Source organism: Marmota monax, unplaced genomic scaffold (assembly GCF_021218885.2).
Source record: "Marmota monax isolate L192 unplaced genomic scaffold, Marmota_monax_Labrador192_F-V1.1 WCK01_AAM20220418_F8-fsc00269, whole genome shotgun sequence".
Lineage (NCBI taxonomy): Eukaryota > Metazoa > Chordata > Mammalia > Rodentia > Sciuridae > Marmota > Marmota monax.
The window spans coordinates 932681-951066 of NW_026694072.1; the positions used below are offsets into that span (position 1 = coordinate 932681).

Consider the following 18386-nt stretch of genomic DNA (forward strand, 5'->3'; position numbering starts at 1 on the left):
CTACCCTGCATTTATTATAGCAACCCGGGCTTCGAGAATGCATGCAATCGTGACCGCATGAATGCATCCCTGCAAATAAAGGCGTGGAGAGGCGGTGAGCCCTGGTCAGGGGCGGGGAGCACAGGGGTCCCGCGCCGCCCCGCCGCAGGCTGCGCCTCCCCGCGCTCCCCGCCCCCGCCCTCGCCGCTGGCCCCGCCCTCCGCCCGCGCCTCTCCGCCCACCCGGCCGCGGTCTCCCGGTGGCGGTGGCGGCGGCGGCGGTGGCTTTGTCTCGTGGGCCGGTCCCCGGCGGCTCCCTCCCCCGAGCAGCTGCCGCCCGAGGGAGAGGAAGGAAGCCTCCCGGCGCCGACACCCCGCGCGCTCGCCGTCGCCACGACCATGTAAGGGCCATGAGAAGGGCTGGTCCTGGCGCAGCGCGGACATGGAGGAGGACCTGTTCCAGCTCAGGCAGCTGCCGTGAGTGCCGGGCCCGGGCGCGGGCAGGGGGGTCACCGCGAAACCTGCGGCGGGGACCTGTCCGCGGGGCTTCAGGGGGGAGGGGGAGCGCGCTCGGCGGAGCGCAGAGGCCCGAGGAGACGAGCCATTTTCCTTCCCCGCAGCCCCGCGCGCTGTCCCTGACTCAGTCCGTTTCCTGCGCTGGCAGCCGCTGCCCAGAGCCAGCCGCGGGCTCGGGTTTTCTCCTTGACTCGCTCCGGATGCTCCAGGGAGGCTGAGGTCTCTGCTGTCACCGCTGCTGCGGGGGAATGGGGCTGCACGGATGGGTCCGTGCCGTGACAGCGGTCCTCCCCAGCCCTGCGACGCCGCGAGGTCCCCGCGGTTCCTGCAAGGTGTCGTGGGAAGCCGGGAGAGGAGGTCGCAGGCCGGTTTCTGAGAAGCCAGGGCTCCTTCCCAGAGGAGAGGCTCTGGGCAGAGTCCTGTGGTTCGTGGGGCGTGTGTGAATGAAGAGGGCTGTGGGCACTGTCGCCCAAGCCTCTGCCGCCTTCTGAATGAAAGACATGTCACAGCTAGAGTGGGACTCACCCTGGAGACATCCGGCAGGCATTCTTTTTGAGGATCGGAATTTTTCAGGGATACCACATTTGTTCCAGGGATCTTGGGGGACCGTGCACCAAGCAATGGGAAGGCTAGGGCCTTGCAGAGGGGCTTAGGGATTTTTCCTGCTGCAGAGGGTGAGGCGTTTTAAGCAAATTCCAAGAGTAGGAGAGGGGTCCTTAAAAAGAACATTTCTGAGGGTTTTGTTTTGATTTTTAGAATCACTGGCCGTTTGGATGGTAAAAGCATGGAAAGGTTACGTGATGGTTAGCATGAGTGTATTTTCTTTAAAAAATGGTGTGTATTCTCCTCTGAGCTACCCAGGAATTCTCCCAAGTGACTTTTAGTGTGACTGATACAGCTCTCTGAGGCTCAGAGTACTGAAAGGGGTTGTAATGTTTCCTTCTTAATCAGTGTAAAATTAATTTTCATGAAAAATTTTTATTAATTTAGAATTTGAGCTTATTAATTCGTCCACAAATCTCATGGCTTATGAATATATAGCCTTATTCCATAAATGCTGAAGGATGCCTAGTTATAAGGTCCAGAGGTCGATATGTGACTATATATAAAAATGTAAATGTCTGAGTGCATGCAAATCGCTCAAGGAAAACATTCCACTTTCATTGGAAATAAACAGCGTGGTCAAAAACCAAACTATTATCCTAAAGTAAAAGATGGTTCAAAAAATGGAAAGAAAAATCATGGTATTTGGAATAAGGATATATATATTGGAACTCCAGATTTAATGGGATACGTTTTCAAACGATGTCAGAACATGTGAACTTTGCAGAAGATGTATGTATATTTAATCTACTAATATAGAGATATCATCATAACAATTCTATGCTCAATTTAAAAGGAGTAAAAATAGGTGTGGGGGTGGAGCTCATGGAGCAACACTTGCTGGGGAGGCACAAGGCCCTGCATTTGATCCCCAGCAACACACATGCACACACACACAGAGTAAAAATAAGAAGAGGCTTTTTACTTATTGAAAATAAAAAATTAATTTGGTTTTAAATATGCATAGATTATATAACATATATAAATATAGTAAAGCTCAGAGAGAAACACTAGAATGAAAAGTGATTCTCCCTCTTCCCAAACCCCAGTTCTATTCCCAGAGTTGTCTCTTGATTATTCTTTCTGAATTTTTAAAAAATAATTTTATTTTTTTAAAAAACTCAAATGGAGCACAACTTTTCATTTCTCTGGTTGTACATGATGTAGAGTCACACCATTCATGAAGTCATACCCATACGTAGGGGTAATAATGTACATTTCATTTCTACCATCTTCCCCCCTTCACGTTCCCCCTCCCCTTTCTGATGTTTGATAGACTTAATGTCTATTAGAGAGGTCAAATTGTATACTGTGAGGGAACATTGGCTCTGAGCAGACAGACTTGGGTTCAACTCCTGACCCTGACACTTCCCATCTGGGTATAGAAATCACTATCTTGGGGTAGGGAGTGTAGCTCAGTGATAGAGTTCATGCTTGGTATGCACAAGTCTTGGGTTCAGTCCCCAGCACCCCCCAAAAAAATATATATATCATAATAATACTTGGATCCTAGAATTATTATAAAGATCAAATAAGATAAAAAACGCTCAATGCTTGGCTGATTACAAAGCACCCAACACCTTACCAGCTATTGCTATTATTACATCTGAAAAATCATTTATAAAAAATAAAATCTCTAGGTTCACTAATGCTGGACTCCCCAAATTGTACTTTGAAAACCCCAAACTACATTTGAATGAAGTCAAAATTAGTCCTGAAATGTGCTGACCCCAATTTATATATATAAAAAAAGAGTAAGCTAAAGAAACAGCTGTGCGAATCTGAGTGGGTTACAAATCACGACTTAGATGTTTTTTAAACCACACCCTACATATATTATGCACAGATTGCAGGCAACAGATTTCCTGAGAGCAATATGGTTAAAAAAAAAAAATTCAGAGTGCCTCAGAGAGGGTTGGCAAGAGTGGACTTTGGAGCAGACTCGGTCCTGTGGGAGGCCAAGTGTTAATAGATTATAAGCCACTAAGTAGTTTATGGGGTTATGGGAAGGGGGGAAAGGGGATAAGGTGCCTAAGAAAACAGTCCTTCCTTGCATTTGGGGGCACCTTCACACCGCTCTGGAGTGGTTCATTTGAGACTGCAAATAACCCTTGTCTTCCACCTGCTATTCACTCGGGGATGGGATCACGTACAGAAGATTCAGGCAGCTGAGAGTTTTTTTTATATCCACTTCTGCCTTATTATGTGCCCTTGTGTAAGTCAGACTTCTTTTTAGGTCCCTCTTTTCTAGAATGATTTCTTGAAAGCAAGTTTTTCAGACCACATCCATGCATGGATGGGTGGATAGTTGGATGGATGGGTGGATGGATTCCTTGGGTACCATCCTTGGTGCAAAGGATTCTACAGCTAAATAAGGCAGAATGGGCCGGGTGAGTGGCGCACACCTGTCATCCCAGTGGCTCAGGAGGCTGAGACAGGAGGGTCGTGAGTTCAGAGCCAGCCTCAGCAAAAGGGAGGCGCCAAGCAACTCAGTGGGATCCCATCTCTAAATGAAATACAAAATAGGGCTGGGGATGGGGCTCGGTGGTCCAGTGCCCCTGAGTTCAATCCCTGGTACCAAAAAAACAAAAAAAGACAGAATGGTCCTTGCCCTTAAGGACATCACAGTCTAGAGCTGCAGTGTCTGATATGGTAGCTGTCAGCTAACTGTGGTTATTTAAGTTGAAGCCTAAATTAGTTTCAATTATGTAATTCATGTGAAATATTTAATAGCATAATATACTATGTAAAAATAAGTCCCTCAATCATTTCACATGCTTATATTTTTTTTCCCCTTTTGATATCAGGGATTGAACCCAGGGGCCTTCAATCACTGAGCCACATTCCCAGCCCTTTTAAATATATATATATATATATTTTAGAGACAGGGTCTTGCTAAGTTGCTTAGGGGCTCACTAAGTTGCTGAGGCTGGCTTTGAACTTGGGATCCTGGCTCAGCCCCCCCAGCTGCTGGGATGACAGGTGTGCACCACCATACCTGGCTGTCATTTCACAAGCTTAATGGCTACAAGTGACTAGTCGCTACTGTTTTGAGCAGCCTAAGTCTAGAACATTCCTGTAGTTGCAGCAATTTCCCAAATTCTGTTGACCAGCACTGCTCTGGTGAACCAGGTGGACACTGAACACCTCGTGGCACAAATAGTTGTGAGAATTGTCTGAAGAGCTCTCACTACACAGTGCAAGGAGGCTTGTTCTGGAGGATCAGGGAAGGCCTCATTGAGGAAGTGACATTTGAGTTGAGCCCCCAGAGATACCTAAGAGTCATCTAGAAAACGAGACAGGATGAGCCAGGCACAGTGGTGCACATGCCCATAATCCCAGTGACACAGGAGGCTGAGGCAGGAGGATAGTATGTTCACGGCCTCCCTGGGCAACCTATAGAGGCCCTGTCTCAAAATGAAATACATAAAAGGACTGAGGATGTGGCTCAGTGGTAAAGTGCCCCTAGGTTCAATCCCCGGTACCAAAAAAAAGTATGAGTATTTCCCATGGAGGGGGAAATATGGGTGAAAGCCCTAAAGAGGAACAGCACTTGGTGTGTCTCAGGATCGGCCAGTGGAGTCTAATGAAGCAGTGACTCAAGGGACGACTGCAGAGGACAGCAGGGACCTCACCCTCCCTCTCCTTTCTCACAAATCCTCTTTCGCAATGGAGCTTAAGTTGCGGATCTCAGTGAACCTCCCCCCAACTCCTGCTGGACCTAACCAGTAACAGAAGTGAAACATGGGATCGGGTCAGAGCCCAGCTCCACCAGGGCCATCTTGGTGGCCTTGGGTGAGTGACTTCCTCTGCCCAAGGCTGGTGTTCACCTGTGAAGACAGGAGCTTATCTGCTGCCTGCTCCTGGTCTCCCTGTTGTGAGGCCCGGGGAGATGACTGCCGGGAAGCTGTCAGCACCGGGTCTGGCTCAAGGTCAGGGCTCAGGGGAGGTGCTGGTCCACCCTCGGTTTGTTCCTCTGATCGTCGTCAGCTTGGTTGGGCAGTCGAGCCCCTGACGCTCTGGACTCCCTTGCAGAACCATGTTGGATGTGATGCGAAGGTGCACGTTTGAACTTGAACTCTTGACCTCTCCTCCCCTCTCCTCTTTCAGCAACTCCCAACTGTACCTGATGGTCACACCATCCTGCCCATTTGGTCCACTTAGACCCCTCTCTCCCCCTCGCCTGTTGGTCCTGCCTGCCAGCGTCACCTGGTACTCCGAGCCTCTCTCTGCCTCTACTGTGATCTCCTGGTTCGAGTCCCCATGCTCTCTCACCAGGACTGACCGCAGTGGTCTCCCTGTTACGTCCCTGGCCCTAGAGTCCACTGTCAACAGCGGCTGGAACAGCATAGCCCTCCCTGCTCCAAACCCTCCCATGGCTCCCATCTTCCCCCCTTCCTCCCACACTCCCTCCCACCAGGCCTCCCAATCTGGCCTCCTTGCTGTTCCCAAAAGAGGCCAGGTAGGCTCCTGCCTCAGCAGCACCCTTCGCCTGCCCGGAGAACTCTGCTTCTCCTTCACTGGGTCTCAGATGCCACCTTCCCCCAGAAGCCTACCCTGTGGACCCTGACTCACACTAAAACCCCAAACTAAACTCAGACCAGCCCCAACCAGGAAATAGCAGGGGTTGGGGTAGGGTGGGGGGAAGGATGTGGAGAAATGGAATTCTCGCTCACTGTTGGTAGACGCAGACAATATTTGGTGTGGCTGCTAGGGGAAACTCTATGAAGGCTCCTCAGAAAACTAAAAACAAGCCAGGCGGGTGGCACACACCGTCATTCTAGCTACTCGGGAGGCAGAGGCAGGAGGATTGCAAGTGTGAGGCCAACCTCGGCAACTTAGCAAGACCTTGTCTCAAAATTTTAAAAAATAGAAAGAGCAAGGCATGCGACTTAATGGTAAGGGGTCCCTGGGTTTAATCCCAGATGCTGGGAAAAAATTAAAACCAGAATTCTGTATGATCCAGCCACACCATTTTTGGGTATACAATCAGCCCTCCATATCTGTGGGTTCCACATCCGTGGGTTAACCAACCATGGACCAAAAACGGTTGGAAAAAAAATCGTGTCTGTACTGAACACGTACGGACTCTTTTTCTTGTTATCACTCCATAAAACACAGCATAGCAACGTTTACCTAGCATTCACTTTGTTCTAGACATTGTAAGTAGTCCAGAGGGGCTTGAAAGGTGTCGGGGGATCGTGTAGTCTATGCGAATACGACACCATTTCAAATGAAGGGATTGAGCATCCACTGATGTGGATGTCCATGGAGGGTCCTGGACCCTGCAGATAATGAGGGAGAACTGTATACCCCACAGGACCGAAACTGGGGTAGTAGGAGCTATTCACACACCCATGTTCACAGTAGTGTCATTCACAATAGCCAAAACGTGCGGACAGCTTCTGTCCATCCACAGATAAATAGGTGAGCAAAGCGTGGCATATCCATGTGAAGGAATATTATGCAGCCTTTAAAAAGAAGGAGATTCTGACACACGCTATAGCCTGGATGAAGCTTGAATACATTGCACTAAGTGTAATAAGCCAGTCACAAAAGGACAAACACTGTACAAGGTACCGAGAGTCATTCCTAGATACAGAAAATAGAAGGTGGCTGCCAGGGTGGGGGAAAGAGAGGATGGGGAGTTAATACTGAGTAGGTATGCAGTTTAGGTTTTGTGAGATGAAGTGAGTTCTGGAGATGAATGGTGGTGGTAGTTGTGTAATAATGTGAGTAGTGTGAATATACTCAATGCCACAGAACTGCATGCTCAAGAATGGTTCCTATGGCCTGACTTGGTGGCTCACGCCTGTCCTCCCAGCAGCTCTGGAGGCTGAGACATGAGGATCGCGAGTTCAAAGCCAGCCTCAGCAACTTAGTGAGGCCCTAAGCGACTCAGTGAGACCCTGTCTCTAAATAAAATATAAAAAGGGCTGGGGATGTGACTCAGTGGTCGAGTGCCCCTGGGTTTAATTCCTGATACCTCCCCCCAAAAAGTGGGGGAGGTTGGGAGAATGGCAATTTGACTTACTGTTTACGTGACTCTTAATATTTTTGATTGACAAAATCATACATGATGTACAACATGTTGTTTTGGAATATGTAATATATTACCAAATGGCTAAGTCATTTAATATGTGTCTTACCTCGTGTGCTTATTTTTGGGAACTGAGAATACTTAAAATGCACTGTCTTAACAATTTTCAGGTCTATGGATTATCGTCATTGACTGTAGTCACCATGTTGTACGACAGAGCTCTTGAATTTCTATCTTTTGTATAACTGAAATTTTGTTCCCTTTATGTAACATCTCTTAAATCCCCCACCCACTAAGCCCCTGAAAGCCAATATTCTCCTTCTATGAGTTCAATTCTTTTAGATTTTTGTCTTTGAATAAGAGCATGCTATATTTGTCTCTCAGTGTTTGGCTTATTCCATTTAACACAAAGTCCTCCAGGTTTGTCCATATTGCAGCAAATGATAAGATTTCCTTCCTTTTTATGACTGCATAATATTCCATTGAATACAGATACCACAGTTTCTTTATCCATTCATCTACTGTTGGACACATGAGTTGATCCCATGTTTTTGCTATTGTGAATAATACATCATTAATTACATGATTATTATTTCTGAAATTGCCCCAGGGAAACTCTTTGGGTCCAGGTGAACCAGGGAAAGGATTGTGTTCGAGTTCTCAAAGAGTTAGACTCAGGTTCTGTTTCTTCTAACTGAGAGACTGCTGCACAGAGACACAGACTAGGGTAGGTGGCAAAGGCACCCAGGAGACTTCCTGTTGGCTGCCATTCCCCTGAGACTCACCCCTTCATTCCAAACACATTCACATTTCATTCCGGCAGCTTCACACCAGGGGATACAGTTCTGGGGCCAAAGAAAGTCTGTTTTGCAAAGAGACCCCTTAGGTCTTAGGGAGGGTTGTTCAGGGCCCATTGACCTTGACAGTGGCTTTCGAGCACCAGCCGTGGGGTCTTCTCTGGGCTGTCCACAGGAACTACGGAGGTCAGGGTTGAGGGGATGGCTCGGAGGGGAGTGCCGTGGAGCATACCAAGGCCCTGGGGTCCGCCCCAGCACAGGTGGAGGTACAATCTGCATGTAAGTCATTGCCTGAGATCTTGGGCAGTGCATTCAGCTCGGCGGGGTCACCTTGAAGGGCACTTTCAGCTCTAAAAGACTGAGGGTGTAAACCCTGCGATGGGCGCCTGGTTCCATTCAGGGTCACGGCCACCCATCCCCGGCACCATTTCCTTGGCAACACGTGCTTCTTCCATGATCCATGGCTGTTCCCTTAGCAAAAGACCAAGTTCCAGGAGCGAGGGCAGGAAGTGAGTTACTTGTCTACTCTGGGCCTCAGTGTCATCATCTGTGAGGTGGGGTGGCAATGGGACCCCCCTTTATCAGGGCGAACATTTTCCTTCAATCGATGCTGCTGACCTGCTCAGCACAGCTCCCTCCCGGCACACGCTCAGGGCTCTGTGAACGGTCACTGTTATTTATTTGGGATCATTACCTTCCGTCGGCTAGTGGGCCATTATCTGGATAATGAGGCCGTTGCTTTTGAGGTCGATGCCGGAGGCGGGAAAATACAAATCCACAGAATCCACAGGGAGCGAGAATCGCCATGAATCATAGACTTCTGGGCACTCAGGAGCAGAAGGGACCTTAAAGGACGTGACATCCGACCTCTCCTAGTCCATCTCCCCAGTTCGGAGCGGGAGGGCAACAAGCGGTGACTTTCAAAGTTCTGTGGCCACTTGTCACCGTCTTATGAAAACTCAGATTCCGGAGCCCAACTCCGCAGAGATGTGAAGACACCAAGCCTGGAGCGTGGCCCAGGGAGCCACCTTGTACCCCTCCCTGGGGCTGTCCTTGCCATCAGAGGAGCCCTGGCTGATTGGCTAAGACCACAGGTGTTCCAGCTACTGGGCCAGGTCCTAGGACACTATGAACTCTCTAGGGGACCCGGGATCATCGAAATAACCCGGTTATTTATCTGTAAACCCAAGGTATTAATGGCACCTCTCGGGGGCTCTGAAGGTGGCTCCCAGTCCTCAGGCTCGGGCTGGGCAGGCTGAAGCCAGGCATACAGGTCACACTGGGTGACTCCTGGTCTCACTAGGATGGCTCTCAAGAAGGGGAGTCCCCTGCCTCCCAAGACCACCCTTTTCATCTCTGGACTTTGGATCTGGGAAGGCTCCATCCTTGAGTTGAAATCTGCTCCCTTCTCTCCGATACCCACAAGTTCAGGCTCTGTTCTTGGGGGTCCACATTGAACAAGCCCCTTCTTTCATGGTCCAGAACCTCAGGTAATGAAGACAGAGGTCCAGCCCCTGAGAGGACCCCCCCCCGAACCATGCAGATCCGCCCTGTGGCCTTGTGGGGAAGGGGCCTCCCAAGTCTGCGGGTGAGTGACCTTGGCAGGGTCTGCCGCTCGGCGCACGGGGCATCTGACCTCACCCCTCAGTAGGTGTCCGGTTCCAGAGATGCCCCGAAGCTCCTTCCAGGGTCAATTAGTTCTTAGAGGTGGCCAGCGGCTCATGGGCCAGTGTGTCTTGAAATGCACACTAGCTCATGTCCCCAGAGGTCCCTGTCCCCAACCACCTCCCTTATCGGGCACCTGAAGGGCGGGCTTTCAAGCTCCAGGTCACACCCCACCTGCCCTAATCACCCCGAAACCAGGCACTGTGAGCCTGCGCACCCCCGGGCCCCGAGCCTGCTGAAATCATTCCGACTAGCCGTGCCGAACAGTGCTAAACAAACACTGTCACCCTCTGTCACCCTCTTGTGGGACAGTGTGCCCGACTCTGGTCACCTTCCTCTCTGTCACTGATGCTTAAAACCGCCGAGTGCCCTCTCCTCCGTCTCGGGATGATGCCCGGAAGCCTCCCCTTGCTCTCTGGAGCGCGGCACGGTCCAGCACCTCTCCGACCTCTGCTCCTCGGTCCACCCCCTGGCCATTCGGCTAGCTGTCCTCTCCACTGCGGGTGTCACCGTCCTTGTCCCCTGGACCTCCGTCTTCCCGGGGAACTCTTCTCTGGGTCCATCTCCAGTGGTCCTTCATCTTGCTCCTCACCACCCCCAGTTTCCTTCCTGTTCTGGAACATTCATTTACAAATGCACAGATTTGGGTTTGTCTCTCCCTGCGTGCCCACCACCTGCCCACCTGGAGCACCTGCTTCATAAGGGCAGGGACCAAGACCACTTTGTCCCACTATGTGCCTCCTCCCAGCACCCAGCACATAGTCAGTCCTCAGTAGACACTTAGCCGAACAGCTGGGCCAGTTTCTCCACGACACTCCAGACAGTGACTTCTTCATTCTCCATAGCGGCCCTGGGAGGTGGGAATTACCATCCGCACTTAAAACCACCAAATTGGAAACTCAGAGAGGTGGAGTAACCCACCCGGGGTCACCCAGCAACTACATGGCATAAGTAGGGAGATTCAAGCCCACGTTAGTCTGTCTGCCAGAACTGGGTTCTCTCCTTTCCTAGGTTGATCACCTGTCTCCGTGACAGTCACAGTTGGGTGTGAGCTACTTTTTCCAACAAATAGAGCCATGAACTCAAGGAATCCAGTCCAGAAATTCCAATGAAAAGAGAAAAACTTCCTTATCTCAATACCCCAATCGAGTCACAGGACCTAATTTGAGATCCTGAGGGGGTAAACAAGACCTCTTAAGTTGACAGCTTTTTCTTCAAGTTCTCTCCCCGACAGAGCAAAATTATGTAAAGTGAATGTTCCCGGCTATTTTGGTAAACTATCAGCTCTATATGTGACACGTATCACCAGTGCCAAGAAATATGTGCGCCCGGCTGTTGTAGAAGCCCTCGGGTAGGTGACATATGCCACCGCCATTTCCTTCTTCTTTCATTTTCCATTCTTTTCTCCCCGGGGAAGTCTCGGCCCCGTGTCATTGATGAATACTTTTAGGAACCCAACAGATTCAAGATGTAGCCTGAGCGTCCTTTAGTGTCACAGGTCTCTTTTTAGTGCTGTGTTGAAGACAGGCCTCAATAAGCAATGTCGCCCTGGCTCCAAGCGGGCGGTTTGCCAGAACAGAGCCTGCAGGGGGCCGAGCCGGCTGCTCAGAGGCACATTTGCTGAGGTCGTGGAGGTCAAGGTGGAGGTCAAGGTGGAGAGGGGACCTCAAGGAGGCTGGTGGGCGGGCGGCCAGCGCAGGCTCGCTGCCCACGGTGCTCGGGTTGGTTCTTTAAGCTCAAACCTGGCGTCGGGTCCTACTAGCCCTAGTTACGTGGTCCCTGTAAACATGCTCAGCACAGAGCCACAGGAGGAACGAGGGCTCAGCGAATCGTCCCTGCTGTTATTCATATATTGATAATAAATGCAATGGATGCCTCGGTTTAAAATGTTGGATATTCCTGATGGTCCCAAAAGAAAAGGCAGAAAATGTCACTTCCTTCAAGATTCCTTTTTCCCATCCAGTCCTCCTCCCCAGGAGAAAGAGAAATGACAACTGTCTTTGACTTCTCAGGAGCATCTTTCTAGAAGGGATTGGATGGACTTCAGCTGCTTGCAAACTGCTCTGGGTATAGTTAAGATGCAGATGGTGCCAGTGCGGTGGTGCTTGCCTGTCATTCCAGTGGCTCAGGAGGCTGAGGCAGGAGGATCGCAAGTTCAAAGCCAACCTCAGCAAAAGTGAGGCCCTAAGCAACTCAGTGAGACCCTGTCTCTAAATAAAACACAAAATAGTGTTGGGGATGGGGCTCAGGGGTTGAGTGCCCCTGAGTTCACTCCGCCCCCCCCCAAAAAAATGTGCAGATGGCGAGTCAGTAGGTCTGTTGGGGACTGAGACTGCATGTCTGACAAGCTCCTAGGGGTGTCGGGGCCTCTGATTCAGCCCACAGTGAAGTCCTTGGGTAGCAAGGACCAAGTCTCAGGACCGTGTTCTAGCACATCTCATAACAGACCTCAGCGCTCTTCCCCATTGGCCTTTGGATCAGCTTGTGTGTGTGTGTGTGTGTGTGTGTTCTTTATGGAAAAAATACATGAAATCGACATCTTCACAGATTTGAACATTAGAGGCATCTAAACACCCTCAGCAGTGCTGTGCCGCCCTCTCTACACCCCTCCCCAGAGTCTTTCCATCTTTCACGATGGGCACGACTCCCCATTCCTCGTCTTCCCCCAGGCCTGGGGACCACTCTTCAGCTTTCTGTCTCTGAATTTGATTACTCTAGAGTCCCCCTCCTATGAAAGGAATCACATTTGGACCTTGACCTTTTGTGTCTGACTTATTTCCCTAAGAAAAGGTGCCTTCAAGGTTCAGGGATGTGTCAAATTTTCCTTGATTCAGACAGGCACAGGGCGTACCCCCCGTAATCCCAGCGGCTCAGGAGGCTGAGGCAGGAGGATCCCAAGTTCAAAGCCAGCCTCAGCAACTTAGTGAGGCCCTAAGCAACTCCGTGAGACCAGCGTCTCTAAATAAAATACAAAGGGGCTGGGGACGGGGCTCCGTGGTAGAGTGCTCGCCTAGCACTGTGGCCCTGGGTTCGATCCTCAGCACCACATAAAAAATAAATAAATAAAATAAAGATATTGTGTCCACCTAAAACTTAAGAATAAATATTTTAAAAATAAATAAATAAAAAAGGGCTGGGGATGTGGCTCAGTGGTGAAGCAGCCCTGGGTTCAATCCCTAGTACTAAAAAAAAAAAAAATCCTGTATTTCTAGCAGGGAATAATATTCCATTATATGAAGAAGCCACATTTTGTCACTCCATTCATCTGCCTGGGGACACTCAGGTAGTCACGCCTTTGGCTCTTGGATTCATGACGCATTTTCTTAACACATGGGCCATAATGTGATTGCTCCCCTCCTGATGATTGTCCCTCGTTTTTGTGCTGTGACAACCAAGGCCAACCAAAGCAGCATGGTGGCAGCAGGACAGGACACAGCAGGGTGGCTGGAGTGGGGACTCTGAAGTCAGGAAGCTTGGCCAAAGCTTGGCTTAAGCCACTTCTCGGGTGACCTCAGGCAAGCTCCCGGCTCCTCCGTGCTGAGGGGTCCTCATCTGTGGAGAGGACACAGCCAGAGAGAAGAAGAGCCAATGACATGGTCCACACGGAGCACAGAGCCCCGGGCCTGGCTTGTGACCCACCCCATCTGTCCCTGTCCCACGGTCCAGCCAGCCTGTGCCGTCTTGTCTCTGACCCTCTAAGGAATTGCCAGCGCAGGACAATTCTGGGTGGGCGCAGTGAGATTGGCAAAGACATCCCACATTACCTTCTCGGTCCCAGAAGGAAGTAGGGAGCCGTGGATGGTCCTTGCAGGGAGGACGCCTAGCCGGAGTCCTCCAGGAGGGGGTCGGGCCACAGGGTCCTGCCCTTCTGGGATGTTATCCTGAGTCAGGGGCGGTCCATGGGCCTTCCCTTCATCCTTAAAAACAAATTGAGGATGTGGGTAGATATTAGTTCCCTTCTCTCCCCGAAGTGTTCCTCCACCTTTCTGTCCTCTGTGCATACCAAGGGGGAGGGAGCTATGGATATTTTTTATTTGGGGGCTGCTCCTCGGGTCGGGGCCCTTGCTCACTGGGGTTCCCCCTCTGAAGCCTGTTTCACATCACCCCTTACTTAGTGGGTTCCAGACTTGGAATGTCACCTTCTCTCAACGGGAGCCTTTTATATACACAGGATCTCTCACCACGTGCAAGACACCTGCATGGTGCTCCTCTTTCTCTCCGCAGGTATACATTTTTTTCCCTTCCCCTGGGCTGGCCCAGAACTCCTGAGCTCAAGTGATCCTCCTGCCTCAGCTTCCCCAGTAGCTGGACCGCCTGTGTATGCCACCAGCTGGCAGATGGCTAACTATGTTTTAACCCCTGTCCCCTCCCAGGAGAGGGTGAGCACTGCAGGCAGGAGTCTGAGTAGTTGGCTCACCTCATAATCCCAGCAGCACCCTTGAGCCTGGCACAAAGCAGGTGCTCAGTTAATACGTGTTGGCTAAATGAATTCCACTAACGTCCCTGGCAGTGCCAAGAGTTGAGGGGTTTCCTTTCCTTTTCTTTCTAGATGGCAAAATACACACAACATAAAATGTATCATTTTAGCCTGGTGCAGTAGTGCTCGCCTGTCATCCCAGTAGCTCAGGAGGCTGAGGCAGGAGGATCGCGAGTTCAAAGCCAGCCTCAGCAAAAGAGAGGCGCTAAGCAACTCAGTGAGACCCTGTCTCTAAATAAATTATGAAATAGGGCTGGGGATGGGGCTCAGTGGTCAAGTGCCCCTGAGTTCAATCTCTGGTACTCCCCATCCCCCAAGTCCTGCAATTATATATACATATCGTTTTAACCTTTTTAGCATGTACAGTTGGTGATGTAACACGGGCTCAGTGTTATACAAGCCTCACCTCTGTCTGGTCTTGTAACATCTTCATCACCTTAAAAGGAAACCCCTGGGGAGCTGGGGTTGTGGCTCAGTGGTAGAGCACTTGCCCAGCATGTGTGAGACACTGGGTTCCATTCTCAGCACCGCATAAAAGCAAAGGGACAAAATAATGATCCATCAACATCTTAAAAATATATATTAAAAATAAATAAATAAAAGGAAACCCCTGGACACACTAAGCAGCAGCTGCCCACTCCCAGGCAGTCCCCTGCCTCTGACCCTCCGTGACCCCTCTACTTCCTCTCTCCAGATTTGCCTACCCTGGACATTTCATGTGAGTGGATTCTGTCCTCCGGGGCCTCTTGTGACTGGATTGTGTGACTCTGTTTTGGGGGTTCATCTGTGTTGTGGCGTGAGTCCGTTTTGAGATCTTTTTCTTTCTTTTTTTTATTATTTTTTTATTTTATTTTATTTATTGGTTGTTCAAAACATTATAAAGCTCTTGACATATCATATTTGATCTTTTTCTTTTTTTCTTTTTTTTAACAGTAATGTACTAGAACCTTCTCACACTAGCGCCAGAGAGCAGACTGATGGTTAAATATTCAGGAACTTTTGGAGCCTGTTACTTAACCATTGGTAGCTTGAAATTGCCACCAGGGAAGCATTTACTCCCCAGATGTTGGCAAATGCGAGGGGGCAACCGTGGGCAGTGGTATTTGAGAGCTGGATGATAGGCGCCCCCTGTGTCCATCAGCATCCCCTCTCCTAAATTAACACAAACTGGATCAAACGGGGCTCTGGCTGGGCACGTGCTGAGCCGGGTGGGCCTTGTAAGCAGAGGCCGGTCCTGAGGAACTTCATCTCCTTCCCCTGCAAGATAGGCAAGCTCCAGACCCAGGGACGGTCCTCTGGGCCCCAGCTCAGCCAGCCCCGTGGGCGTGGCTTCTCAGGGCCGGTCCCTTGGCAGGTCCCTCTGTGTGACTGCTCCCCAGTGGGGGGCTGGGAGGGGGCCCTGATGCACAGAAGCAGCTCCCAGATCAGCAACATCTGGAGACTTAGAAACGCCCAGCCCTGAATCCGATCTTGTGGGGGTGGGGCGCGGCCATCTGCTGCAACAGCCCCGAGGGGTCGAGGCTCCGGCTTCCAGAACCCCTGCACGGCCACTGCAGTCAGCCGGGCTGGAACTGAGCCGTACCCCTGATTCCTGTGTCTGGCAAGCGTGCCCCTGCAGGTCAGCTCAGGAGAGGGTCCACTCCTACGCCAGACATGCTGGGAGAGGCACCGAATCAGTGACTCCAACTGAGGCACCCAGGCTGAAATCTCAGCTCCCGCAGGCTGTGTGGCCGAGGGCCGGCGCCTTAACCTCTCTGAGCATCTTTTTCCTTGTCCGCAGAATGAGTATCATGATAGTATGGAATCCATAGGTTGGTTGTCAGGTTAATAGGGGATTATAGAAAGGGCTCAGGTAGGACTTGGCTTTTGGCACGTGCTCAATGACTAGATGTGCGGGTTGAGAGCTTTAATCTAGGAAGTTTGGGGGGGAAGTCAGTGATTAATCACCCCTCCCTCTGCAGAGTGCTTTGGAATTAATCGGTGCAATAACGCGGCGGGAACCTGATTGCGGCAGATACGGTGGTGCCCAGGGCAGAGTCCCTCTGCGGGGCTGGCTCCTCCCCCAGTGCTGCCGCTGTGGACCGGTATGGCTACCTGCTGCCATCTGGCCTGGAGGATGCCCTGGGCGGACGGCAGCCCCCCCAGCCTGGGAGGTCAGCCTTCTGCACGGGGCCAGCGGGTGCTGACCCTGTGAAACCCCCATCCCTCTCCTGGTGCCCAGCTCCCACCCAGGGCTCCCAGGTTGAGTCTAGATGTCAACAGAAGCCACGTCCTTGCCCAGCGGCTCCCTGTCCTATCTGCCCCCCTCCCCCCCCCCACACACACAAAGTTGTAATTTGAAATATTTCTAGAATATAAAATTACGTAGGTAACAGAGAGAATAACTCTGCTCCTACTGTCCTGCATAAGGTTGAGCCATATGAAACTGTCACCGATCAACCATAATTCAGTTGAAGACACCGCATCTCTTTCCCTCACACCTTCAAGGTCATAGTCTTCCTGGGGTCTTTACCTGCCTCTTTTTTTTTTTTTTTTGGTACTAGGGATTGAGCCCAGGAGCGTGTAACCCCTGAGCCACATCCCCAGCCCTTTTTACTTTTTATTTTGAGACAGGGTCTCACTGAGTTGCTCATGGCCTTGCTAAGTTGCTGAGGCTGGCCTCAAACTTGTGATCCTCCTGCCTCAGCCTCCCCAGCCGCTGGGCTTACAGGCGTGCACTACTGCGCCTGGCCGCATATCTTCCCTAAAGAAATGTCTACTCAAATAGACATTAAATTGGGCTGTTCGTCTTTTTCTGTGGCTGAGTTGTAGTTCTTTGTATATTCTGGACATTGAATGCTTACCACATAGATGACTTGCAAATATTTCTTCTTGTTGATGAAGAGCAAAGCTACAGTTATTAACATAATCTCTGATTTCTCATCTGTGTTTTCTAGAAGAAGTTCCCAAGCAGAACAAATTCCCTGCACTTGGCCAGGCGTGGTGGCCCACACCTGTCATCCCAGGAGCTCGGGAGGCTGAGTCAGGAGGATTGTGAGTTCAAAGCCAGCCTCGGTGATTTAGCAAGGCCCTAAGCAACTAAATGAGACCCCTCAAAATCAAAATAAAAGGGCTGGGGATGTGGCTCAGTGGTTAAGCCCTCCTGGGTTCTATCCCTGGTACAAATTAATAAAAAAATTCCCTGCACCTTTGACGTAAACACTTTCTATGCCAGAGCACTAGTTATCTTTGCTTAAATACATGGAATAATGTGAATTAATAATAGTAGCACTATTGTTATTTAGATTTCACTCTCTCTCTCACACACACACTCTATCTTTTTGGGAACTGGGATTGAACCCATGGGTGCTCTACCACTGAGCCACTTCCCCAGCCCTTTTTATTTTTCATTTTGAGACAGGGTCTCCCTGAGTTGCTGAGGCTAACTTGTGATCCTCCCCCCTCAGCCTCCTGAGTTGCTGGGATTACAGGTGTGAGCCACCATGCCTAGCTATCTCTCTTTTTCTTTAACCTGTTTAAGACACTAATCAACTTTGCTGTCCTGTTGCTCATACAGCCCCTCTGCTGTTCATGCCCCTGACACGCCAAACTTTTTTCAAGTTTGATAGAAATGAGTGTTACATATTGAATCATCTTCCCCTGTGAGGCCGTGAGGTCCTGAACATACCTGGCTGCCCGCGCTGTTATCTCAGGCACCACCAAGGGGCTGGCAGCCAGCGAGTTTTGTATTTTGGAATAAAAAGTTTGAAGGAGGCAGGTAATTTTGCCTCTCAGTGCCAGAGGAAGAAACTGCTGTTCAGAGTCACCAAGTTTGAAGGAGTGAATTTCACGAGAGTGGGGTGTATGGAGTCTCAATTCACATGCCTTACTGGGCCAGACAGATGGGGCAAAGTGCCAATGAGAGAGGAAGGCAGGACACGTGTAAGGGTAAGTGGTAAAAGACACTCCGGGCTGCAGATTATTTGGAGAAGAGGAGACTGTGGTCATAGTGGAGCATAGTCCCGTTTGAAGGGGCCACCACTGCCTAGGTCTAGCCACAGTTCTGTAGAGTATGAACACCGATGACCAGATAAATAGCCTTCTATCTGGAAATCTGACCTGTAGTGTAAATTCTCTCAATTAAAAAATGTTGGCATCCACTTTAAATTAAAAAAAAAAAAAACAACTGCAAGAAACTTTTTGTGGTCTCATGTAAACCGCAGGTGACCAAATTGTTGCTGGTGTTCCGTGGAGGGGCAGGCGAGTCCAGATTCTGAAACATATACGATGGTGCAGAGCCTGTCACTCCTTTGGCCAGCGACGGGCTTTGT

At 50.3% G+C, this 18386-nt stretch overlaps 1 protein-coding gene across 1 annotated transcript in view; it reads left to right on the forward strand.

Annotated features, from left to right (window-relative positions):
• Positions 1-229: 229 nt before the first annotated feature.
• Positions 230-18386, forward strand: part of Svop (SV2 related protein) — an 82725-nt gene continuing 64568 nt past the window's right edge. Inside the window, exon 1 of the mRNA XM_046464351.2 lies at positions 230-455. Within this exon, the coding sequence (XP_046320307.1) occupies positions 421-455 (35 nt within the window). The 5' untranslated portion in view covers positions 230-420. The remainder of the gene's footprint in view (positions 456-18386) is intronic.